Below are 27262 nucleotides of genomic sequence, written 5' to 3' on the forward strand. Positions count from 1 at the left end.
CCACGGTATATCTCCACTCGGCCGCTGGTGCGAGATCCGCCGACCAACCGAAGCTCATCTGATCATTTCACAATAAAGACATCATCTCAATTTAGAAAACAAGACGAGTTACAGTCTGACGCCTACACTGTGGAGTGGTGTAATGAAAAAAGGGCGGATAGGTAGCCCGCCCTCATGGTTAGTAGACCTCCCAATCCCCTCTTCAGCTGGAAATACATGCTGATAAAAATATGTCACGTAGCGATCAGAATCAAATTACCTGTCTGTCAGTGACAGTGCCCCAAAGAACCCATAGGCCTACTGAGGACATCAAGTTGGCCTATATTCAAGAATCGTTCCCCGTGCTATTAACAAGTTTTATCCAAAAAAATAGATTCATTTTCTAAGTTATTGCTATTTTTTTCTATAGCAATACGAAAGTTATTCACTTTTGAATGGGACATTGAGCGAAAAATCAGCCCGTTTAGTTGTTGAATAATTATTACTTAACAGTTCCGAATTATTTGCTTCCAGACAATAATTCTATTCTCGCGGGTAGGCTGGTCCCCGCCCCACAATAAGCCTCTGTACTAATGACGTCATACTTTGTTTACATGATATCCTATGTTGCTTAGTGGACCGTGGGCCCCCACTGCCTCCATAGGAAAGTGCACATGTAAACAAAGTGTGACGTCATTAGTAGCACAGAGGCTTATTAGTATCGATAATGTACGGACCGGGAGCCAGTCTACTCGCAAAGTGGGTCTGTTGTGCCCAATTTTTTTCTTCTTCAGAGGGTTGCAGACGTCCAAAATTGAAAATTTTAGGTTGGAAGAAAACATACAAGTTGTAAATTTATAAATAGGAAAAAAATTAATATGTTGAAGAGCAAGGGGAAATCAACCTTAAAAGAATAATGGTCCAAATAATCAGTATTGGGAGGCACAAGTAAGTTTTTGAATTCCTATTTTTGAATGCCTATTTAGTGGGTGTAAGAGATAACAATAATTGTTTCAGATTTTTCATTGAGTTCATCAGTATATTTTTCCTATACTCATTAGGGAAGTGCTTTTGTTTGAAGAATGTGTTTCAGGGTTGAGTACCTCCTTATGTGACTTTTATCATCAGAGAACGCTGAAATATCATAAATACCTGGAGATGATTTGATAACACAAAATTCACTTGTGTAATAAGCTGAGGTTTAAGACACAAAGTCGGATGTGAATGACATGTCATGGAAACTAAAGAGGGCGGAGTATTTCTTACCAGGTCGTGGTTTACAAACGACTCCTGCTACAGTTGAGCTGCTGCATTGCTGAGAGCCGGTACAGACAAACGGACAGTCAGCCAGCCGTCGTTCAGTTCCAGTACAGGCGACTCGATTCATCACGATCGGCCGGTCACTCTCTCGGCTGGACAACCCCGTTTTAGCCTCCAGAGCCTCGATGAAGCCGAGCTGATGACACACGGTGGTGGCGTCCTTCATATCCCAACTGCTATCGCAGACTGCACCCCAAGCATGATGGCGGTAGATTTCCACTTGGCCGCTCCATTTGTCATCACCGCCAACCAATCGAATCATGCCGCTAGTGACTGTTGAGATCGAGAATTAGTTTCTTTCAGAATTAGTTCTTGAATGACACGTGTGTTCAGATTTGGAACAACAATCAGACGTAGGTCTAACTCTTGATAATAATGAGTATTGTAAGTTTCAACTCTTTCATAAGGTTCACTTCTTAGCTGGCTGTTTGTGAACGACCAGCCTCTATAATCGAACTATAATTTGAACACAAAAACGCGCAAAAGATGCTTGTGCAAATACATATCATTCGTTTAACTTTATCCTAACTTGAGGTGCCAATTACATGGCTCAAATCGTTTAATCTGACGGATTCTCCCTTCCAATGATGACTGTTGTCTGACAATGATAATTCCTTCATGTTTACATCTAGGCAATTCAACTCAGATATCCCACTCAATCGGCAATGTGAAGGTCATTATCCAATTTGTGATCCAACCCATCGTTTCATATGATTTGTACTGGGCATTGTCAGGATGCAACAGAGCTGGACCAACACGTGTCATCAATCAGAAAAGAAACGAATAAACACACCCAGCAAGTGATATCAGCTGACAACACCATCATCCCAACTCCCAACCCTCCAACGTTCATTACCTGGATACTGACACAGGTTTATGAGGATCAAAGCAACCAACGCTGTGCAAAAGCAACGGTGTTAGATTTAACACCGATGGTGTTAAATATTCACACCGTACCTTTTTACAGTGTAGACGACCTGAAATAACTTAAAGAAAACAGTCAAATACCAGCATGATCGTTCGGCCTGCATCTTCATCAATGTTACACTGAATGAGTTCAACATAACTATAGATATGAATTGTATTAATACAACTTCCCCCGGGTTCTAATCACTGCTCATCAAAACATGAATCGCAAGTCAGTGCTCGCAATTGGTTATTACAGTGTTACAATTTCCCAAGACCTTTAAATCTAACCCATTTATGTGTAACATTTACACCAAATGACAAGTGGTATCATCGCCTTTCTACATGTGACGTCATTTAGCATTTTTAAATTGGCCCACATTACCTCGACATCCGAGCACTTCAAATCTCAGACAATAATGATCTTGGCTAGTCCATGTGAGTGGAAGTATGCGGAGGAATCTTGCCATCAGTACCACGGGGAACGTCACATTCAAAGGTGGTCCACTACCACTGTGCCCATTCAACTGGAAAAACAACAACGAAATGCACATAATTATCGATAATTCAGAGATTTCGTTACGTCTGGCTTCTTTGCTATATAAAAACCTGCCCCGATGCAATATAGATGCGAAACAATTGTTGGCGGCACTATATCCATATAACATGAATGTCAACAACAAACAGTGTATATGGATCTGATACCTTGGATGTACATGGATCTGATACCTTGGGAGAACGAGGATCTTTTTCAGAATGACTTTTGATGTGGGAACAAACTCACTTGATATAATTTTTAAGGAATTGGTTTAATGTCACTTCCTCTTCCAAGCCTGAGTTGTAGGCGTGAAGAAACAGTATTAAACGAGCCTAGTAAAGCTGGTCCTAGATCAATTTTGGTTTAAGGTGTCTACGTCAGTGGCGTCGCCAAGGGGGGGGGCCAGGGGGGGCACGTGCTGGAAAACCTAGTGCCCCCCGAGTGCCCCCCATCTGAGATTTGGGTTGGTAAAAATATATATATATGTTGTTATATTCAACTCCCATCATCTGAGTTGGTTAAATAGCAATTTCTGGAGATATCTTCAGATCGAATTTAGCATCAAATGTGGCACCATTTTGCATCTAGCCCATCCTCCGTATGCGAAAATTTTCCAAAGGGGAGGGGGGCACTCCCCTTAGACCCCTCCCCAGGACGGCGATCCGTATCCACCTAAGTGCCCCCCATCAAATTCTGGTGCCCCCCCCCCCCGTAGACTGAAAAGTCTGGTGACGCCACTGGTCTACGTAGTCATCGTATAGTCACAGTTGCGGGCGTGAGTGAGACTTATGCAAGTGTAATTCACAAGTAACAGTCAGTCAGTCAGTGAGGTAAAAATAGGACTATCGGCTGTTCATTCTGGGACCAGCAAAAATAATGAACAATGCAAGGACTTGACAATGAGGGCATTGGTGGGAATCCCGAGGCGGGGGACATGCAGGCTACACTGCAGAAACTATGTTTATCAATTAAACACTTTTCTAAATACTTTCTTGCTCTCAGTTTGTAAACGTGTCTAACATGTCTACATACTAAACATGTTTAGAGCATTCGTCGTCGTTCGTACGACGCTTCCATATCTAAATCACACGGGAATGTCCAATTCTTGCAGCCACTTGGCTGTATCTTCCTCTAGTTCAATCAGGCCGGTGGGACCGTGAGGGCCGGGGCTTGAAGATTGGGCAGGCTTGCGTGATGTGTTCTATGGTCTGTGGTAACCCACTACGGCAGGTGTCATCGTCACAAGCACTTAAGGAAGGAGCGGCTCTTTCCCCACCCTGTGCGGAGGCGGTTCAGGTGGATCCCTACAGAGCATTGATGGATAGTGCTTATCGCGAATTGAGCTTTCAAACATGGTTCGAAACAGTTTTTAGAGTTTAGTATCCCATTGCTACGGATTTTCACCTGTTATCTATGAGTTCCGATTGTGTGACGTCAAAGATCATCCGATTGTCCCCTGATGGGCCACCATTGTAGTAATGGTTGCATTGCAGGCGACTTAAAATGCCATACTTTCAGAATCTGCCACTATGGACTCGGCGTCCTCCATGTCGTTACAGTGCTGCAGACGGTGGCGGAAGGCGCGTGCTGCAACTGAAGGCTTCTGAAGGATTGAGGAGGTGTGCAATGGCATGAGTAGCCTTTAGTCAAGGCGCGCGTGTCTACCTGGACGCGTGGTGCCCCAGATTCTGGCACGAAAAAAGACCAGTCGAGTGGCGAAGCCACCTCGCGGCTTCGTCGCTCGTGCTATAGTCTTTTTACGTGCCAGCATCCAGGGTGCAGGTGCGTTACGTGTCCGGATAGGCGCGCGGGACTTGACATTCCTTCAGAAGCATTCGGCGGCAGCACGCGCCTACCACCACCGTCTCCAGCGCTGTACGTCATTGCTGAAACTCGCTCCATAAAATTGTCACGCCTTGCTTACATGATCTGAAAGTTTGGTTTAATTCCACAGGTAAACAGTATAGTTGAATACGATTCAAAGTTGGACTTTTTGACACGTAGGAGTACCTGTGCCGTGTACGTTTGTCAAAATCGTGAAGACATAGCACTCGGTATTCACGCAACATTTCCTAACGTTGTTTGTTATTAATCGTTATGCATATTTTTAAACGGTGACGCAAACGTGTTGATTCAACTTCCAATCGTCGTTGCATATTTCAAACACCTACTTAACTTTTCAAAAACCAGCAAAATGTATGCGTTAATTGACGAAACTGTTGCGTCATTTTATAATTAAAAAAAAAAACATTATTCTTTTGTGTTATTCTTGGCACGACCGGGCTTCCATATACGATTTGGCTTCTGATTATAGAGAATGCTATTATAACAAGATCCACACGGGATCCTAGGCTCACCTGTACGGTCTGTCCTCTGTCAGTTAGTTTCTGCCAATCATTGGACTCGCCGGTATTACTGGAGTTTACAGCAAAGGTTCGGATATAATAGCCTCCCGGCCATCCCTGTACGATGACCCCCGTGATGGCCGTGTACTGACCGAGGTCTACCTGGATCCATTGACCCTCGCGCTTTCCAAACGGGCATACCCACCAACCAGTACCTGTGGGGAATACAACAAAACACCATGGCATTCAAATATGTAGAACCAAATCCTACAGGGTTTCCGTAATAGAAATACAACCGTTACGAAAACTGTGATTATAGCAAAAAATTAGTATTGTAAGTTACGCCAGTACACAGGCTTTGATTATTTTGATGTCATTCCTGTTCTGAATAATTGAGTAACTCTTTGTTTATTATGAAGGACCCCAAGTGTCCGTTGTTACACGTTAAATGAGGAGAATGAGGTTTTGCCGGTGGCTGCTCGCAAGGCCTACACGATTCTTGAACGCTTCATAATTAGCGATGAGACATGATTTTCATAGAGGAAAACATACAAAGTGATTTTACTTGCAGAGATAAATAATCAGGTTTATCTGTCCTGGCATCAAATTTCCATTGTTTGATCGGAGAAAATTTCAGAAGGGGCGTAAATCCTGGGGGGGGGGGGGTATATATCCCCCCACTTTTTGACCGGGGGGGGGATGGCCTATTGAATCATCAACCCTCTTGTCCGTTATGAGAAAAAAAATATGCGGATGTCGAGGTATTTGTCGAACATCCCAACAACCAAAATGTATTCAATAGCACTGAAAGTGGAGAAACAAAATACAAAAGCTTTTTAAATGCGCCGTTTTCATATAAGTGCGAGTAAACATATTGATATTATATTCTGAAGAACGCCTCCTAGTATAACTTGGCACCGTTTTGATGTAAGCGCGAGTATACATATTGATATATTTCCTGAAGAGCGCCCTCTAGTGTAATGTGGTGTCCAGTTCAGTAATTAGGCCTATTATGTTTGTGAAATCAATGTTTTGGGTTTCTACTTTTCATTTCTTTAACATGTAACAATTCACATCTGAATTCCCCAGGATAAAGAAAGATTACTCAGTCATCCAGATTAGGAATGACTTGCTACAGCCATCACATCAAGGCCTGTGTACTGGCGCAACTTCTAGTACCAAATTGCATCATTGCCATTTGGAGGTCGTTTATAATCACAGTTATGCATACTGTTCCGTTTTTTGCGGAGCCTGGAGAATCAGTGACAGGAATTCACGCCAGAGACTTGAGTTAGTGATGTTGATTTTGTTTTAATGACAGTAAACCAGTGACGTTTTTTTGTTTTTCCCCAGCTGGGGCATGAGAACACTAGTGTAATGTTTAATACAAAACAAGTAAAAATATCAATCGTAACACGGACAGAGTGATAGAATCGATTTTTGGTCAAGTTTATGGTGAATGCATCGACTACTCTGGCGACAACCCTATCGCCCATCCCTGGCCGAAAAAAAATGTGAGATGTAATTCCCTAAGTCGATGGGATTTACATAAGCACGTGAACACAGGATAGGGGCCTATGCGGTCAGACTGTAGCATGAGTTTTGCTGCTTTCATGTAACGGGAAATTGTCATATACATGCGGCGTGGTGTGCTCACACAGAATCACTTCCATGCATCTTTCTCTCAATTTCAAAAAACAGTTTCAGATTACTCAAGCTAGTCTCCAGGAGTACAGGGTGCAGCAATAGTTCAAATAAAATATTGAAAACAAAATGAGCTGACTTCCGGAGATTATCCAGAATCCATGGATTTTTTTTTTGTTAATTGACCTCTTTTTATATTTAGAACTCAAAGAAAACGACATTTACGGGTTAAACGCATGGCATTTATCCCAAAAGTACGGAGCTCTAGAAGTGTCATCCGACTTGTTGAGATCCTGAGATATTTTATCGCTCGATGACGACATATTACAGGCAAGATGACGACATCCTGAGATAAATTGTCATTGCATGACGACATCCTGAAAATAGGATGACGACATCCACCCTCAAAATGCATTCTGACGTGAAGTATCTCTGGATGTCGACATCAACTAGTCTTAGGATGCTGTCATCCTGTGACTTTCAGGATGTCGGCATGTTTCCTGTAATATTCCTAAGATAAAATATGTCAGAATGTCAACAAGTCGGATGACAAGTCTAGAGCTCCGTACAAAAGTAACCTACCGAAATATTATCAAAAAGCTTACTTGGATTAAAGATCGTAGGGTACCAACCAATCTGTGAAATTAGTTCGTCTGGCCTGCTGTCATTTCGAAGAAATCAAGAAATTTAGGTAATTTCCAATGATCAGTCAATTGACTGCATGATTTTTGAAATGCAGAGTAATATGGACAAAATCGTGTTTCGTGGTCAAACGATTGTGCATATGGGTTTTCAATGTTTTCGCGATAAATTTCGCAATAGGTTTCAACAGGTTAGGTTTAACTTTTGAACATTCTTCGTTAGAATTTGAGTGGTGTTATTATTGGAAACGAAAAAAACGCATGTAAAGCGAATGATCCTGGTTTTTATCAAGAGTGTAATCCATAATTAAAACAACTGCTAAAATACAAGGTTAAATTGTAATTTAGACAGGTTTCTAGTTGCACATTTTCTGGATCGGGCAAATACATTTCCTATGTCTGAACTCCCGAAAAGGAAAACAAAGTAAGCAACAGTTGCAGACTATTGCAATGAGAGTAGCAATCAATGAGACTTACCATTCAGTCGGGCATTGCTTGGGGGATATGAGACGTGTGAGCCTGACGCCGTCAGGCTGGAATCAGGGATGGCCCCACTGGTCATCCCCAGCGGAGAACTCGTACACGAAAGACCTGAAATGACACAAAATATATCGGATACAAGATATCGTTTCTTTCATTCCTATTTTGCTTGCAATGAAAAATGTTTGGGCGATTTTTTAAGGGACCATGGCATGAAATTTACACTGAAACATTATTTTGAGCAACTTGCTCTAAAATGCAAGAAAACCACGAAACAAATGTTTTAGTTTAAAGCTATAGTCCATCATTTGCAGTCATCCGAAAAAGTAACTGGCGTATTATTGTTGAAAAACATACTTGGTTGAAAGATAGTAAGTGGACTAAACTTCCTGTGGAATTAATCCTTCTGGCAAGCTATCATTTTGAAGTAATCAACCAAAGAAGGCCTTTCCAACGGTGCGTCTTAAGACGCACCGTAGAAACATTTTAATTAGTATAGTTCGTTTTGTTTTGCGGCGTAGCGCGCGAAAGCATTGGCACGACGCACAGGCGCGCGCGGTTGCTATAATTCGTCGGATCAGTGCGCGACATCGCGTATAGCTGCAATTCAAAACAATTCAAAATATGATTCAGCAACTCTTGATTTGAAATTGAGTTCCTAGAATGCTGTTTTTCTTGGAACATACAGCTGAAGCTGAGCTAATTAAACTTCATCAGGTTAGTTGTTCAGTATCCTTCATTAGATTTTGAACACTTTTGTTGCTTCAAACGAACAAAATGCACAAATTACAAAATAATGATGGACTACATCTTTAAAACGTGTGTAAAGTGCCGTTATGGGTTTTTCGTTCAATTTACGGACCCACACATTTGCTGCTTGAATTAATGTTTCAAATATTTACGACAACCCCCCCCCCGAAAAAAAACAATCTGGCAACTTTTCTTTTCTGCAGCAGTTTTAAACATCGAAGTTTCTACCTTGAAAGGCATCATAGTTTCGCTCATTATGGAAATGCACATAGCATAAAAAAACCTTGCAAATAGCAGTATGCTATGAACATTGACAAACAAGTTATACAGGACACAAGGTGCATTCTCAACGATTGCATTCGAACGTTCCATAACATTGGCTCTTAGAGTGTAATGGGATGTAAGAGAATGTCACACGAGCAGTGGTGACAATCGACTGACTGGCTGACTGACCGTCGCTTGTGAATTAGACTCGCTTAAGTCTCACCTTGGCCAAAAATGTTGAGGTAGGATTAGGCCCAAAACAAAAAAAAAGTCGGTCTCTGGTCAGCGCGCGCGTTGATTTTAATCATGCGCGTCAATCTTTTTTTTTTCCCCAAAATGTTCTGCGGTAGCTCCAACAGCGCCCTCTATTGCCTCACCTCCTCATTTTTTGTTACCAAAGTGCACCAAGGAATGGGAAATTGCATCAAGGCAAATGATCGAGAGCACCAAGGCAAATTATGGAGGACACCAATGTACATGAGGATACCAAATAGCAAAATAGTACCCCACCTTGTCTGTACAATCCAAGCTTGAAGAAAAAGACCCCCCCCCCCAAAAAAAAAAAGCCACGTCCCCGCGTCAATTCCGGAACTTTGGTCTGACCAGAGACCAAATACTTTTTTTTTTGGCCTTACACCGTGTAACACCAATGAATGGTCTAAATCTGGCCCATTGTGCTCATCGCATGAATGAAGGGACTTCCAGTGCATAGCCATTTTGAATCGATTGAACAGAATGCTATGCGTTGTCGGCTCATCTTTACTAGGCTTGCCTTATCTTGTTGGTAATAAGATTTAATGTTTTATTTATAATGCAAGATGGCCTATATCCCTTGTTTAGTTCCTTTTGTCCCCATCTCCATCCACATGGAATAGCTTCATATTTTGTAAAGATGGTATGAATTTTTTTGGATAGAGTTTGATACAATGTGCCATTTATCATACAGTGTTAATAAATCTTACCGCAGATGTCCCTTCGTTTAAAGAATTATGTCCCCCCCCCCCCCACACACACACACCATCGGATCGCCACACGGCAAACATAGGGGTGCAAACAATACATTACATTTTACAATTAAACATCAGCAGTTTCAAGTGCTTATTTACCTGATGTGCTTGAGCTGCTTGCCTGGTCTTGTGACGTCACATCTTGCACTACAGGATGGGCCGAGCATAATTCTAAAATACAAAGTCGAAATTGGGATACTTTATTTTTATTCTTTTTAACTGGAATAAACATTGACAGACAGAATTAATGATAGGCGCAAAATGCGTCTCGTGTTTTCAGGCAACGGTTTGGGCATTCTGATAGCGCTGAATCCAGTGGATTCGTTTATATTGTACGATAACTATACGGATACAGTAGTAAAGTGATGAGGCATCAACTAGCGAAACTATATTCAATACAAATAAACTATGAAATGAAAACTAACATGACGACAATGTTTTTTTAAATGTACCGTCCCAGTTATTTTCAATTTCCAACCCCAAAATAGATTGATTGTATACGTGTGCACACGTTTTGTGCTGGGATCGTGATGCTTGTAACTGTAAACCACAGAAATACAAAGTTTCAGCTATAGAAATCAGCTGCCTGCTTACAGGTTTCCATGTGCTGTGTTTTATTTTTGGTCTACAACAGAAAATAATCTGTAAAATTACAGTTGACAACGAAACATTCAATTCAGTTTCACACTTACGTGAGGGCGCAGTGATGGTGATCAGCGTGGCCGCCAACACCAGCAGATTTGATGCAGAGTAAGACATTGTTTTCGAATACGGTGAAAGAAAGTTATACAAACGTCTTAAGGAGAGATCAGCTGGAGCCGAGTATGAACCTACGGAGGTTGGTAATCGGTTTATATATCATGGTGCTGGGCATGATGTGTCGGGGTTAACAGGTGCCGTTAGCTGAGCAGATATATAATCCGTCTGGCTTCCATGGCACAAATCCCCCGAGACGTTGTCTACGTGGGTCTATTTGTGTTGCTGAGAAGCTATATCGGTGACTTCCGACTTGGGTTAAAACGAGGGCGTAGAATCCGGGGGGGGGGGGGGGTTACGGTGGCACTTACCATCCCCTTCCCCGACATTTCTCAACAAGTGCCCTTTTTTAACATTCCGCGAACGTCGAACGATTTCTCAATATTAAAATCTACGATCCTGCATTCTAAGGCAGTTCAGTAACTTAAGCATTCCATTCATTATTTTGACCCCATTTTACTAGTATCAACATTAGTCAGCGGCTATAGCGGTTGGGGTGGGGTGGAGGGTGGGGTATTGCAAGCCCCAACCCCCTATAGATCCGCTACTGGATTACGAATACATATGTTTCATCTATTATCACTCAGTTGCACAAAATCACCATGACAAGTAAGTCATATAGAAACCTGACTATAGGGACGATTTAACTTTTAAAAAAAATCTGGTCACACAGTGAAATCTATTCGTTTTGTTATAATCATAATGGTTTTTCAAAGTTGGACACAGAAACTGACTTGAGCAGGATTGAACCTGCGACCTAATTTCATTAAAACTAAATAAATATACTACAGAAAAATCTAATAAGGAAAGTTATCAATGTGTTATACAACATTATAATCCATTTATGTGCGGCAGAACTTGGCGGGACCAATATGGCAAGGTCAAATGGGCGAACATTGGAAGTCATTTCTTCATTTTCTTATGACGCACGTGTTAGCTTGCAATAGATCAAACGCGCACATTAAGACGAGCCAGCAACTAAAAAGTTCAAGGATCTTTCGCAAAAGGTTAACATTCATTTCCTTGTGACGCATGTGTTTTGACACTGGCTCACAGTTACCCTATGTTTGACGATCCTGTAACGAACATGCATGTTCAAGACGTTCTTCCAAAATAGACTTAACCTCTGACATTATCTGGGCAATATCTCAAACATCTGGTAGTGACATTGCTGTGTAGAGTACCAATGCACCAAATTGCTCACGTAGGGAGCTAGGGCGAAAACAAGTCCCGGCTTCAAACATTCATTTCCTTGTGACGGATATGTTTTGACACTGGCTTTCTGGTTCATAGTTACCCTCATGTTTGACGAGCCTGTAACTAACATGCATGTTCAAGACGTTCATCCAAAACAGACTTAACCTTTGACATTGTCTGGGCAATATATTAAACATCGGGTAGTGACATTGCTGTGTAGAGTACCAATTAGGCACTAAATTGCTCACGTAGGGAGCTAGGGCGGAGCCGAAAACAAGTCCCGGCCTAGACATTCATTTCCCTATGACGGACATGTTTTGACACTGGCTTTCTGGTTCATAGTTACCCTCATGTTTGACGAGCCTGTAACTAACATCCATGTTCAAGACGTTCATCCAAAACAGACTTAACCTTCAAATGTTCTGGGCAATATATCAAAAATATCTGGCAGTGACAATGCAGCAACATGTGGTTGCAGAGCAGTAAGTAGGCCCCAGATCAGTTGCCCCCTTTATTCAATTCAATTCAAACACATTTATGTCCTGTTCATGACAGAAATGGAAAATAATATAAGTATTGAACAGGATATAAAGGCGGCTAGAGGTGGCAAAACCTTGAAAGCATAGCTTGTATCAGGCACGCCATTATCACGATTTGTTATATACTGCCAATGGGGGGGGGGGTCATCAGCAAATCAATGCTATAATGTAGACAGGTTTTTTCCTCTGGACACATTATTGGCCTCCGTAAACTTTCCATGGAGGCGCTGTTTAAATGCGATGATACCCCCGTATCCCAGCTGGCTCAGTCCGAATGTTGTGCACAAGCGGACATTATTACCGGTATATAGTCACAGAGTAGGGGGGGGGAGGGTACATTATTAATAATATATTTCTATGCAAAACATAAAATGTGAGTCAGAGCTGGGGTCCCCCCCCCCCATCGGCATGACATTGGGTGACTTTTCATGTAACGTTTATCAGGGGTCAATGAATATGGTATCAAAAGCAATTCTGTGCGATGGTCATGGTTGGGATTGCAACCGATTTAAAAAAAAAAGGTAATCAATTAATTTTGGTCCGTTTTGTAGTCCCAGAGGGTCAACCTACAATCTTCTTTGTGCTTGACTCACTGTCTCTCACTTGTGAAATAGACTTGCATAAGTCTCACCTTGGTCCCAAAAAATTACTCTGCTGGTCCCAGAGGGCCAGACTACGGTCTTCTTTGTACCTAACACACTTACTGACCCACTCACTGACCCAAATAGTTCAATAGTTCATAGAGACCCCAAAGTCACAATTTGTATACTGTATTCACGTACGTTTATTGCATTAAAAGGAAGTAAATAATCACTATTATAAAACAAGACAAGCATTTGAACGTAATGAATCGTAAAAAAAACCAACAATTATAAGAATCCACCTGGGGGTCCGACTATGACAAGGCAAGGAGGCCTCTTAAGTGTGTCCAGTTAATTAATTTTCTTTTTATTTTGGAATTATGATAATCAAGTACTAGGTCTATAACAAGTGCAGTTATAAAGTAATTGAAAATCTAAAAAATATTACTCCTAGTTAAAAAGACTGATTTATTCTAACATACGATTATGGCAAATGTTATACATGGCACAATAACACAACAATTATTAAGTTTATCAACCATAGTATTTGACAAAGTTTCTTCACCGTCACGTATTCTACCCCGTACGCAACATCGTAGCTTTTCCTGAAATAACAAATAAAGTTGATCGGTGTATCAGAGTATAAGAAAGTCCACAATTTTCACCCTCACTGCTTATCCACTGTGCTTTAACTTTTCGTTCCCCAATTTCATTTGAACGTATTTATATCAATGGACTCATTATACTATGAGTAGCTGACTTTGAAAATGTCCAAAATGGATACAAGTTCAATAATATAATTGATTATCGATTCCACTCCTGTTCCGTTTTTTGTTTTTTTTGTGTTTAGTCTTTTGGTGTTTTCTTATTATCATTTTGTATATATATTTTTTTCGAACAAACAAAGCCACTATGATTGTTGCATGCTTATTATGCGTATTGTATATGCTGCACACAAACATACATTGACAACAAGAAAGCTTCTGCCTCTGATTCAAAACTACATCTAGCCAGTATGCACTAACAAAGACTGGTGTCATAGATTGCGCAGTCGCTAATATACTGTACAATGCCAAGAGAAGCGAGTTACCACTCTCCATATATTTTTTTTACAGCATGCACGGGTTATATGCCCAGGCCAGTCACGTGACTATAGAAGAAGTCGACCAGCAGTTCACGAGGGGCGCTTTGATGGTCTGAAATCCAATGGAACAAATATTGTCCCTTTTAAAAAAGGAGATGAGTGTGTATGAGAATATGGTTGGTGTCCTATCCTTCTTGGTTGCTTGAGCGGTTTAGCTTTCGTCACTTGTTGGTTGTTACGGTGTTTCCTGCAGTAATACAAAAGCGAAGAACAAAAAGTTTGCAACTTAGGTTGTTGAAGAAAACTGAAAACAAAACAGTTTTCATTTAAAAAAAAATGTGTTCTACATAAAATCTAATCAGGAACCTGGCTCTATACAATCATAAGACCGTCTTTACACAGAAGTCAATAAAATATTCTCTCTGAACGATTATCAGATTCGCAGACATATTCGAAATTAAGAATCGGGACATACTTTCATGGGAGAAACCCTTGCAAATATTGATCAAGGTATCAACTGATTATTGCTAGGCAACTATTAGTTTCAACACATTGCACTATTTCTGAGCTTTTTATCATTTAAATCAAGATATACGGTTGCACAATAAAAATCGTTACTATCTAATTGAATGGAGCACTCGTTGTTGCATGACGCTAGAACAAATCCATCTTTCTAATGATAGGAATACGCGGAGTATTTCTATGACGATTTGAATCCTTGACGATGTGGTATAGGATTCGCTGCACTGCCCTCATTATATGCTTACCGTCACTACAGATCACTCCAGCATCGTGTGAGTGGCTACAACTTGTCTCTTCCCAGCAGTAGGAAGGGCAGTCGGTAATTTTCTCTTCGGATCCTTCGCACGCTACGCCGTCCATATGGACGGGTCCGCTACCCTGCCCGAAGTGGGCAGCGGACTTAGCTTCCAGTGCGTCTGAGAAACCGAGCTGTCGGCAGACAATCCCCGCATCCGTCTCGTTCCAATTGGAATCACAGATGGTGCCCCAGCTGCCGCCACGGTATATCTCCACTCGGCCGCTGGTGCGAGATCCGCCGACCAACTGAAGCTCATCTGATCATTTCACAATAAAGACATCATCTCAATTTAGAAAACAAGACGAGTTACAGTCTGACGCCTACACTGTGGAGTGGTGTAATGAAAAAAGGGCGGATAGGTAGCCCGCCCTCATGGTTAGTAGACCTCCCAATCCCCTCTTCAGCTGGAAATACAGGCTGATAAAAATATGTCACGTAGCGATCAGAATCAAATTACCTGTCTGTCAGTGACAGTGTCCCAAAGAACCCATAGGCCTACTGAGGACATCAAGTTGGCCTATATTCAAGAATCGTTCCCCGTGCTATTAACAAGTTTTATCCAAAAAAATAGATTCATTTTCTAAGTTATTGCTATTTTTTTCTATAGCAATACGAAAGTTATTCACTTTTGAATGGGACATTGAGCGAAAAATCAGCCCGTTTAGTTGTTGAATAATTATTACTTAACAGTTCCGAATTATTTGCTTCCAGACAATAATTCTATTCTCGCGGGTAGGCTGGTCCCCGCCCCACAATAAGCCTCTGTACTAATGACGTCATACTTTGTTTACATGATATCCTATGTTGCTTAGTGGACCGTGGGCCCCCACTGCCTCCATAGGAAAGTGCACATGTAAACAAAGTGTGACGTCATTAGTAGCACAGAGGCTTATTAGTATCGATAATGTACGGACCGGGAGCCAGTCTACTCGCAAAGTGGGTCTGTTGTGCCCAATTTTTTTCTTCTTCAGAGGGTTGCAGACGTCCAAAATTGAAAATTTTAGGTTGGAAGAAAACATACAAGTTGTAAATTTATAAATAGGAAAAAAATTAATATGTTGAAGAGCAAGGGGAAATCAACCTTAAAAGAATAATGGTCCAAATAATCAGTATTGGGAGGCACAAGTAAGTTTTTGAATTCCTATTTTTGAATGCCTATTTAGTGGGTGTAAGAGATAACAATAATTGTTTCAGATTTTTCATTGAGTTCATCAGTATATTTTTCCTATACTCATTAGGGAAGTGCTTTTGTTTGAAGAATGTGTTTCAGGGTTGAGTACCTCCTTATGTGACTTTTATCATCAGAGAACGCTGAAATATCATAAATACCTGGAGATGATTTGATAACACAAAATTCACTTGTGTAATAAGCTGAGGTTTAAGACACAAAGTCGGATGTGAATGACATGTCATGGAAACTAAAGAGGGCGGAGTATTTCTTACCAGGTCGTGGTTTACAAACGACTCCTGCTACAGTTGAGCTGCTGCATTGCTGAGAGCCGGTACAGACAAACGGACAGTCAGCCAGCCGTCGTTCAGTTCCAGTACAGGCGACTCGATTCATCACGATCGGCCTGTCACTCTCTCGGCTGGACAACCCCGTTTTAGCCTCCAGAGCCTCGATGAAGCCGAGCTGATGACACACGGTGGTGGCGTCCTTCATATCCCAACTGCTATCGCAGACTGCACCCCAAGCATCATGGCGGTAGATTTCCACTTGACCGCTCCATTTGTCCTCACCGCCCACCAATCGAATCATGCCGCTAGTAACTGTTGAGATCGAGAATTAGTTTCTTTCAGAATTAGTTCGCGAATGACACGTGTGTTCCGATTTGAACAACAATAAAACGTAGGTCTAACTCTCGATAACAATAAGTCTTGTAAGTTTCACACTCTTTCATTAGGCTCACTTCTTGACAGAATGTTTGTGAACGACAGCCTCTATAATCGTATCCATAATTTGAACACAAAAACGCGCAAAAATGCTTGTGTAAATACATATCATTCGTTTAACTTTGTTTTCCCTTACTCGATGTGCCATTCCATGGCTCAAATCGCCTAACCAGATGTATTCCCCCTTCCAATGATGAATGTTGTCTGACAATCCCTGTTGTGTGACAATGATAATTCCTTCATGTTTACATCCAGGGAACTCAACTCAGATCTCCCACTCAATTCGCAGTATGAAGGTCATTATCCAATTTGTGATCCAAACCCATCGTTTCATATGATTTGTACTGGGCATTGTCAGAATGCAACAGAGCTGGACCAACACGTGTCATCAATCAGAAAAGAAACGAATGAACACACCCAGCAAGTGATATCAGCCGACGATACCATCATCCCAACTCCCGACCCTCCAACTTCCATGACCTGGATACTGACACAGGTTTTATGAGAGTAAAAGCAACCGACTCTGTAAAAACAACGGTGTTTGATTTAACACCGGTGGTATCTTTGAAGGACCACCGGTGTTTAATATACACCGCCCTTTTTGTAGTTTAGACCTAAAATAAATTTAAAACAGTCAGATACTAGCATGATCATTCGGCCTGCATCGGAATCACTGTTACATCAGTATGAGTTCAACATAATTATAGATAATGACTTGTATTAATACAACTTCCTCCGGGTTCTTATCACGGTTCATCCAAACATGAAACTCAAGTCAGTGCCCGCAATTAATTCTTACAGTGTTGAAATAAGGCTAGACCTCAACAACTAACAATTTTATTTTTTACAATTAATAACCTTTACACCAAATGACTAGCGGTATCATTGCCTTTCTATGGCGACTTATATTGTTTAGATGGACACATTTGTATTACCTCGACATCCGAGCACTTCGAACCTCAGGTAATAATAAGTAGAGTAACTCCATGTGAGTGGAAGTATGCGGAGGAATCTTGCCATCAGTACCACGGGGAACGTCACATTCACAGGTTGGCTATTACCATTGTGCCCATTCAACTGAAAAATATAACGATTTACTATATGATCACCAACACAACATCCGGTAGTTCAAATATGTGTTATACGTCAGACGTCTTTGCTATTGGAAGAGCTAGCTGCGCCGATATAGGGAGATACTAAACAACTTTGGCGGTGCTATTTACCTTTTAACATGAACGTCCATTGCGTGCATGTATATACCTCGGGTGAACGAGGATCCAATTCAGAGTGGCTTTTGACAAATTAACAATCGTTACTCTTTTTGATGGTAAACGCTGATGGCGATGCCCCCCCCCCCCCAATAATTTGTCTCAGTGTGTATAGATTGTTTTACCATGCAGTTACATATCTTTATAATATTATTCTGTACGTGATATAGCGCTATAAGATATTGGTCTTCCAACATCCATTTTATGTAAATGCACACACTGGGAGGAATTGGCGCGCAACACGAATGCGTACATACAGTTTGTATAGCCCCCCCCCCCCCCCCTAGAGTCAGGTGGCTTAAAACACCCCCCTTACGAATTTTTCTATTCTGCTTTCCCCCCTCAATGGCGACATGAAATCGTCGTCGGTGCTTGAGACTAAAACGAATACTGCGACCCAAGCTGGAGTCAAAGGAAATAAGGTTTGTTTTTAATAAAAAAAAACCCAACATGTTATTTGACATCAATCCATTATAAGGAAGCCAAATCGATTCAGGTTTGCCTGAAATAGTGATTTGCTTTTAGCTGGGGTTAGCAGCTTAACAAATCATCATGTCGCTCCATTAATCCGTCCGCTGTTAGTTAGTTATAGTGTAATTAACGTTGACATGCATATTGCCCTGACCGATTTCGACCATTAAACTTTGTCAAAAGTATCAGTAGCCACGCCCCAACATGTCACATGCCCAAACTAGGGTCAAAGGTCATCATGGGGTCACGGTCAAAATAACGTCAAATGGCAAATATGCTCAAATGACAAAAGTAACTCTGTCAACATGTTGGCCTTGGTCAAACATTAAAAAGTGTCCATGTTGTCGATCGTCTGACCTACAGATAATGGGTCAAAGGTCAAAGTAAGGTGAACACGCCTTCGATCGTTGGCCGGCCGCACTGAGCTTCCGAGATCCGATTGAGCTTGTTAAATACGGGCTCACGCAATACCATTTCAAATTAACGCAATTAATTGTTTGCCAAACAGTGCTTGACTACATAGCATATTACTATTAGCGCAAATAACTTCTACGAATAAACGCAATATTTGCGATTCAACGTAATGGTTTGCGGGGAAAAGGCCTAACAATCCAACAGTTTAGCGATGAATCTAAATCAATACAACTTTTACAAATGAGCACAATAGTTTTGCAAACTAACTATAATAGGTTTTTTTCTTTATTTCGCAAAAGGCTATTTCACAATCGTCTTGAGTTAATTAAAATTTAATAATTTCGCCAATATGTAATGCGTTTATTTCACAACTTATGACAAAATTCACTTGTTTAAACCTGGAACGATAGGCTTCCGTATAGGATTGGCTTTCTGTAATCGACTGTCCGTATGGAATGTAAAAACTACAGAATCAATCTTAACGGGATCCTAGGCTCACCTGTACGGTCTGTCCTCTGTCAGTTAGTTTCTGCCAATCATTGGACTCGCCCGTATTACTGGAGTTTACAGCAAATGTTAGGATATGATGGGTTGAATGTCCCTCTACGATGACCCCCGTGATGGCTGTGTACTGACCGAGGTCTACCTGGATCCATTGACCCTCGGGTTTTTCATTCGGGCATATCCACCAACCAGTACCTGTGGGGAATAAAACAAAAGACCATGGCATTCAAAATAATATAGAACCAAATACTAGAGGGTTTCAGTAAGGAAACTACAACTGTTACAGTGATTATGACAATAATACACATTTTGTATTGTAAGTTGCGCCAATACACAGGCTTGGATTTTATGTCATTCCTGCTCAGGATGACTGAGTAACTCTCTGTTTATCCTGAGGGACCCCAAGCGTCAATTTTTACATGTTACTGAGGATTTGCCAGTGGATGCTCGCAAGACCAACACGAATCATGAACGCTACATAAATAGCGATGAGGCAGGATTTTCCATGAATGACGAGGTTAATACCCAGAACGTAAAGCTCCTGTCACACTTGTCCGAATCTATAATTCCGTTCATAAACCGATCTGAAATATTATTAATTCGGACACGTTCGGAGAGAAATGTCAAAAAACAGCCAGAAATGAAAATACACCGATCATAATCCGGTCTTATTCCGGATCTAATAAGTTGCTATTCCGATTGCAATCCGTCTATATTCAGAACCTCTCCGATCATCACCGGACATGCCAAACTGATTGATCTCAAGACCGACCGCTTTCCGAACATTCCGTTTATATTCGGTGTGTCCGTATTTTGATCGGCATTACAATGGTGTGGGTTCGGAATGAACTCTGAATACATACGTTTATCGATCGGAATCGGAGGCCTGTTCCGTACTCTTCCGTACCTATTCCGCATTGCAACGAATGGCAACGAATGAGTACAGTGCGTATTCCGTGCATTCCGTGCATATTCCGTGTGTATACCGGATACCGTCCGTATTGAGGTTGCCGCGACAATTCGGAGAAATTATTAAACAGGTTCAATAATTTCTCCGAGTTCCTCAGTGCATCACCGAACGTACACGAGTATATAGCGTTGGAAAACCGAGGAAAACCGAGGGAAATCCGTTTGAGTTAAGTTCAAACCGATTAAACACCGAATCCACAATGTTTTACTCGGAATATGAACGGAGTGACGATTCGGACAAGTGTGACAGGGGCTTCAGACAATATGCTCCACAACCGACGAAATACACAACCGTTTAATTTTGAAAGGAACGACAGTCGCACTTAACTCACTGTTTGTTTAGGAATTTGAGGTAATGTTCTCATGATTGGCCCTTTTTTCATTGAGGAAAACATACAAACTAACATTTACTTCGATATGATAAATAATCCGGTCGTTCCTGTCCTTGCAGCAAATTTTCATTGTCTGATTGGAGGAACTTGTCAATATCTGTGATGGGCACAATCATAAAGCGTTTCCTGTATAGTCTTCGCCAAAATGCGAATGCGCATCGAAGCAGAGACACGCCAAACTTATTAGGCGCGCAGTGGCACATAATGCATAGACGGGCCTGCGAATGCATCATCAGGGACGGAGGACTATGTGGAATGAGTTGATCAATACGAACAGTCAAATTGTTGTATGGGCATGAACAATGCGGCTGCCAAGAAGACAACCAAGAAGTTGACGACACGATGTGAAATTTAAGTTTATTCTAAATACAAATGTTGGTGAAATCAAGGGTTTGTCATTACTTAACATGTATTAATTCACAATTGAGAGCCCACAGAATAAACAAAGATTACTCATCCCAAACAGAAATGACTTGCAACAGGCATGACCTGTGTACTGACGCAACTTCAAATACCACATTTGTATTATTGTCATTTGAAGGTCGTTTGTAATCACAATTTTCGTAACTTTTTCGTTGTTGCGGAGCCTTAAGGATCAGTGACAGGAATTCGCGCTACAGACTTGAGTTAGTGATGTTGCTTTTGTTGTAATGACAGTAAACCAGTGACGATTTTTGTTTTGTACCCAGCTAGGGCATGAGAACGCTAATGTTACAAAACAAGTTAATGCAATGACAAATAAATCGTAACACGGACAGAGTGATGCATAGAATCGGTTTTTATTTGGTCAAGTTCATGGTGAATGCATTGACTACCTTGGGATAGCCTTATCGCCCATTCCTGGCCAAAACAAGTGTGCGATAAATCGCTGGGATTGACATAAGCACTTGAATACAGGGTATAGGTGGTCTGACTGTAGCATGGGTTTTGCTGCTTTCATGTAACAGGAAATTGTCATATACATGCGGCGTGGTGTGCTCACACAGAATGACTTCCATGCATCTTTCTCTCAATTTCAAGAACAGTTTCAGATTATTCAAGCTTTCCAGGAGTACAGTGTTCAAGCAATAGTTCAAATAAAATATTGAAAAAATGTAAGCTGACTTGCGGAGATTATCCGGAATCCAGGGAGGCTTTTTTGTTGTTGGTTGACCTCTTTTTATATTTAGAAACTTAGACAAAACGATATTTTTGGGTTAAAGACAGGTAGGATCATTTGCATGTATCTCAGAAGTAACCAACCGAATTATTATTAATTTGTTTTGGATTAAAGATCGTAGGGTACTAACCACCCCGTGATGTTATTTCGTCTGGCTTGCTGCCATTGCGAAGAAATCAAGAAATGGTGGTGATTTCCAACGATCAGTCAATTGCCTTTTTTTTTAAATACAGAGTACCATGGGCGAAATCGTGCTTCGTGGTCACAAGGTAGTGCATGGTTTTTCAAGGTTTTTGCGAAAAAAAATTAGCTGAAGTTTCAACTGCTTAGGTTTAACGTTTAAACATTCATCTTTAAAATTTGAGAGGTGTTATTATTGGAAACGAAAAATGGATAAAAAGCAAATGAGCCTAAGCCTTGAGAAAGAAAGGGGCTGGTCATATTGACCAAGAATGAATCCATGATTAAAACATTTAAAATGCATCGTTAATTTTTTTTTTACAAGTTTCTGGTTGTTTTTAGAGTCGGGCTTATTTAATTCCTATGTCTTAACTCCAAAAAAGGGCAAAAACACAAAGTAAGCAACAGTTGCAGACTACTGCAATGAGAGCAGCAATCAATGAGACTTACTATTCAGTCGGGCCTTGCTTGGGAGATAAGATGAGTCGTATGAGCCTGACGCCGTCAGGCTGGAATCAGGGATGGCCCCACTGGCCATCCCCAGTGGAGAACTCGTACACGAAAGGCCTGAAATGACACAAAATACATCGGATACAAGGTGTCGTTTCTTGCATTCCTATTTGGCCTGACAAAGAAAATTGTTTGGGCGGTTTTTAGGACTATGTCAAGACTTTTACACTGAAACATTTGTCTTGAGCAACTTTCTCTAAAATGCACAAAAACCATGAAGAAAAAAATGTTTTAGTTTAAAACGTGTGTAAAGCGCAGTGAGGGGTTTTCGTTCAATTTACAAACCCACACATTTGCTGATTGAATTGATATTTAAAATATTGACTATTGCCAAAAGAAACAGTAAATTCTGGCAACTTTTCTTGTTGAAGCAGTTTTAACATCGAAGTTTTTGCCTTGAATGGCATCACATTTTTGCGCATAATGGAAATGCACATAGCATAAAAAAACTTTGCAAATAGCAAGAAACTATGAACGTTGAAAATAAAGTTAAACGGGACACAAAGGTGCATTTTCAAGGATTGCATTCAAACATTCCATTAAATTGGCTCTCAGAGTGTCATGAGATGTAAGAGAATGTCAAACGAGCAGCGGTGATGATTACCTTCGGTAATGAAGGAATGAAGGATTTTTCGAAGGTATGTATTTCATCCAAATAACCCCGGCTAAAAAAAATCATCCCCCATCAATTCCTCTGCAGACGAAAAAGTGTTTTAGTAATAGATGTGTGTAAGTTTGTTTCTGCATTCAATAGGGGTCGTTGAACAATATGGAGGACAAAAGGGTCCCCGGTCCCCAATTTGGATTCGTGTACAAAACATTATGGGAGGAATTATACATTGTAGTACAAACAAAAGAGGGACAAGGGGTCCCGGATTGCAGTCAAATACACACTCGGTTGAGTTTGTGCTGGTCCCTGAGGGGCCAGCCTATAGTCCTCTTTGCACCAGACTGACTGACTGACCGACCGACCAACCGACCGACCGACCGACCGACCAACCGACTGACCTCCCGACTGACCGACCGACCGACCGACCGACCGACTGACCGACCGACCGACCGACTGTCACTCGTGAATTAGACTGCTTAAGTCTCACCTTTGCCAAAAAAATTGCACAAGGATTACATCGTAACGCATAAAATTGTCTAAATCCGGCCAAATGATCTAAATCCGGATTGCCTTGTTTTGTTTGTAATTAGATTTTATGTGATTTAATGCAATCGGGTATATATTCCTTGTTCCATTCCTTTTTTTGACCATCAAATTAAGAAAATCAAGACTGCGTAAAGACATGGAATAGCTTCATAATTATTTGTAAAGATCGTTTGAATGTTTTTTTTTTGAGAGTTTGATACAACCTGCCATTTATCGCACACAGTTAACAAATGTCAATGCAGGTGTCCCTTCATTTAAAAAAATATGAGGTGTGAACCTGCCCCCCCCCCCCCCCCCCCACCCACCATCGGATCGCCACACGGCAAACATAGGGGTGCCAAAAATATATTACATTTTACAATTAAACATCAGCAGGTTCATGTGCTTATTTACCTGATATGCTTGAGCTCCTTGCCTGGTTCTGTGACGTCACATCTTGCACTACAGGATGGGCCGAGCATAATTCTAAAATACAACGTCAAAATCGCGATTTGTTAATTTTCAGTCTTTGTAACTGGAATCAACATAACCAACAAAATGATAGGCACAGAATGCGACTCGTGTTTTCAGGCAAAGGTAGTTTGGGCATTCTGATAGCGTCGAGTCCAGTGCGTTCGTTTATATTTTACGTACGGATACAGCAGTAAAACTGATGAGGCATCAACAAGCAAATTAAAATGTGGCCAATAAAAAAGTATGAAACTGTCAGTAACATGACGAAAATGTTTCAAGATGTACTGTGTCAGTTATTTTCAATTTTCAACCCCAAAAATAGATTTCTTGTTGAATTCAAATTGCTCTTTTTGTCGAAATGAAAAAGCTATTCACTTTTGAATGAAAAAGCGATCGATATGCAGTAGTTACTTTTAAAAAGTTCGAATTGGTTTCGGCAGACAATTAATAAATCAGTTCTGGAAGGCTAAACAGGTCCATTAGGACGGGAATCAGTATATTCACAGGGATTTGTTTGTGGGCAAATAAAAGCTTGCCTTTCAGAGGATTGCTGACGCTCAAGGGAGGAAGAACAAAGTAGGTTTTTTTATTAAAATAAACAAAATGAGTTTTAAAATTCGTCAGTAGAAAAACAATCTAATTCTTTGGAAAGCACAGACGGCGCAAAAAAAAAAAGATTATTAAAAAAAAATGCACACCATTACTTTTGTCAAATTCTTTATCTAAAAGAGACGTTAATATATCTTATAACGTAACAATAGTTTGAGCCCTCTATTTTTGGTACTCTCTCAGAAAGCACTGAACACATATCGAAGTAAAATCGCTTGGGTACACTGTTGGAATATTGAAGCCAGACATTCAAGTTACTCACTGTAGAATGTTCAAGGCCAGGTCAGACCCTGGATGACATTGTTAATATTTAGTGCTATATATAGTGCGGCGCTATACATACCCATGCCAAGCGCCAATGCCAATGCCTCACGCACGCATGCGCTGAATGCCCAGGGCAGTAATGTCATCAATAACAACTGCAAACGCACGTGTGATATGAATCAAATAGCCACTTAAAATGATATGCGGGGACTTTGACGTCAACTCAAAATGATGCTCTACAATTTACATAAACAATAACATTTGATAAAAACGCGCAAAATCCATCACTAACATTGCGAGAATAACTATCACGTTTTGTTTGTAAATAGTAAATACGAAGCATTAGGCTAAATACACATTCTTGACAAATAAAAGGGTAATGCCGAACTGGAACGCATTTCTGTAGCGAAATAATACCGGTAAAAGTTTTTGAAAGATATTTTGCAAAAGTTTAAAACTTCCACACAGCTTGAAAAATTGCGGTTTTCATGTATTCATCACACGAAGGAATTTCGATCTTCAGAAAATCGAGCCATTTCAGTAATACATGATTCATAAACAAAGTACGTGTGCACAAGATTTGTGCTAGGATGTTTGCAACCTGCAAATCTTAGAAATTCAAAGTTTCAGCTGTAAAAATCAGTTGCATGCTTACAGGTTTCACGAGTTGTTTGCAAAATAATTTAACCACAGTTGATTCAGTTTCACACTTACGTGAGGGCGCAGTGATGGTGATCAGCGTGGCCGCAAACACCAGCAGATTTGATGCAGAGGAAGACATTGTTTTCGAATACGATGAGAGAAAGTAATACAAACGTCTTCAAGAGAGATCAGCTGGAGCCGAGTGTGAACCGACGGAGGTTGGTAGGTCGGTTTATATATCATGATGCTGAGCTTCCCGATAAGGGTGTTTCGGGGTTATTGGTGGTGTTAAGTGTCTGATCAGATATCCGTCTGGTTTCGATGCAATAAATCCTCCGAGAGTTGTTTCCGGGTCTGTTTGTGTTGATAGGAAGCCAACAATCTGTATCGTACAGGGACCTGGGGTGCTAGGGTGTGATAGCATACGTGGGGGTGGTTGGGTGTTAGGAAGGTATTGACACCCCCCCCCCCCATATTTGCCTTTATTTTTAAACATCCCGAGAACGTCAATCGATTTCGACTCGAGATATCTCAAGACGGATTTCAAGACATTACTTATTTGTTGAGAGATATATCTAAATGAACTTCAACAACATCGTGACTAAAGTGTCACATATGCGCGCCGTCGATCTGTAATACCCAGACCACGACATTGAACTTGGCAACACATCAAACATCTGGCAGTGACATTGCTGTGCAGATCAAGGCACCAAGGGCGGAGCCGAAAACAAGTTCTGGGTTAAACATTCATTTCCTTTGGCTGATGTGTTTTGGCGCTGGCTCATAGTTACCCTAATGTATGACGAGCCTGCAACTGACATGATCAAGATGATAATCCCAGACAGACTTTAACTTGAAATGTTCTTGGCAATACATCGAACATCTGGTAGTGATATTGGGCCTCGTCTGGTCCGCACCCCCCCCCCCCCTTACTGTGAGTTGTCTCGATCTGCCACTGCTATGCAGTAAGATGTATCGTGTAGACCCAATAAATAGACAACTGAACCCAAACTGCGTCTTATTACACCAATTACATCAAAATGATAATAAATACATATTCCAAATTATGTAATAAATTGTCATTATGATTCGTATTCATGTGCCAGGAGATTAAAATTGACAGTCCAACAAGCATCCGTTATTGGGCTGTGCGGACTGTGTAGTGGCGTAACTAAGGAAGGGGGGCGGGGGCATAGGGGCAACTTCCCCTGTTCAAAGCCTGTGCCAGCCCCTTGTGCTCCTTAACTCAGAATTATCCACACTTATGTGACTTTTCGTTCTCCGACTTTTCGTTTCCGGATTTCATTTGAATGCGTTTATATCAGTGGATTCATTCTACTGCGAGTAGCTGACTTTGAAAAAATATCAAAATGAATGGGAGTTCATTAATATAATTGTTTATCGATTGCACTCCTGTTTTCCGTGTTTCATATCATTTTGTATAATTTTTTCAACAAATAAAGCCACTGTATGTATAGAGTATTCCTCATTTGAAGTATACGTGTTCAAAAACTTTGCACATGCAAA

General features: G+C 40.9%; 1 protein-coding gene across 1 annotated transcript; it reads right to left on the reverse strand.

The window, feature by feature from the left end:
• Window positions 1–1180: 1180 nt before the first annotated feature.
• On the reverse strand, window positions 1181–25950 carry LOC119738183 (probable carboxypeptidase X1). Its single transcript, XM_038212930.1, has 6 exons — window positions 25808–25950; window positions 24161–24232; window positions 22552–22668; window positions 19397–19596; window positions 17680–17821; window positions 1181–1572 (listed from the first exon to the last, which is right to left on the reverse strand). The coding sequence occupies exons 1-6, from the start codon at window positions 25872–25874 to the stop codon at window positions 1181–1183; spliced, it is 990 nt and encodes a 329-aa protein (XP_038068858.1). The 5' UTR covers window positions 25875–25950.
• Window positions 25951–27262: the final 1312 nt, after the last annotated feature.

This window comes from Patiria miniata, unplaced genomic scaffold (assembly GCF_015706575.1).
Source record: "Patiria miniata isolate m_02_andy unplaced genomic scaffold, ASM1570657v1 HiC_scaffold_3, whole genome shotgun sequence".
In the NCBI taxonomy this organism is placed as follows: domain Eukaryota; kingdom Metazoa; phylum Echinodermata; class Asteroidea; order Valvatida; family Asterinidae; genus Patiria; species Patiria miniata.

Excerpts from the sequence above, each read along its gene's own strand:
- LOC119738183 (XM_038212930.1), bottom strand. The coding sequence starts at position 25,874 with ATGTCTTCCTCTGCATCAAATCTGCTGGTGTTTGCGGCCACGCTGATC. Across the intron at positions 22,669-24,160 it reads AAGGAGCTCAAGCATATCAG|GCCTTTCGTGTACGAGTTCT; the intron begins GTAAATAAGCAC and ends GTGTCATTTCAG. Across the intron at positions 19,597-22,551 it reads AAGCAAGGCCCGACTGAATA|GTACTGGTTGGTGGATATGC; the intron begins GTAAGTCTCATT and ends TATTCCCCACAG.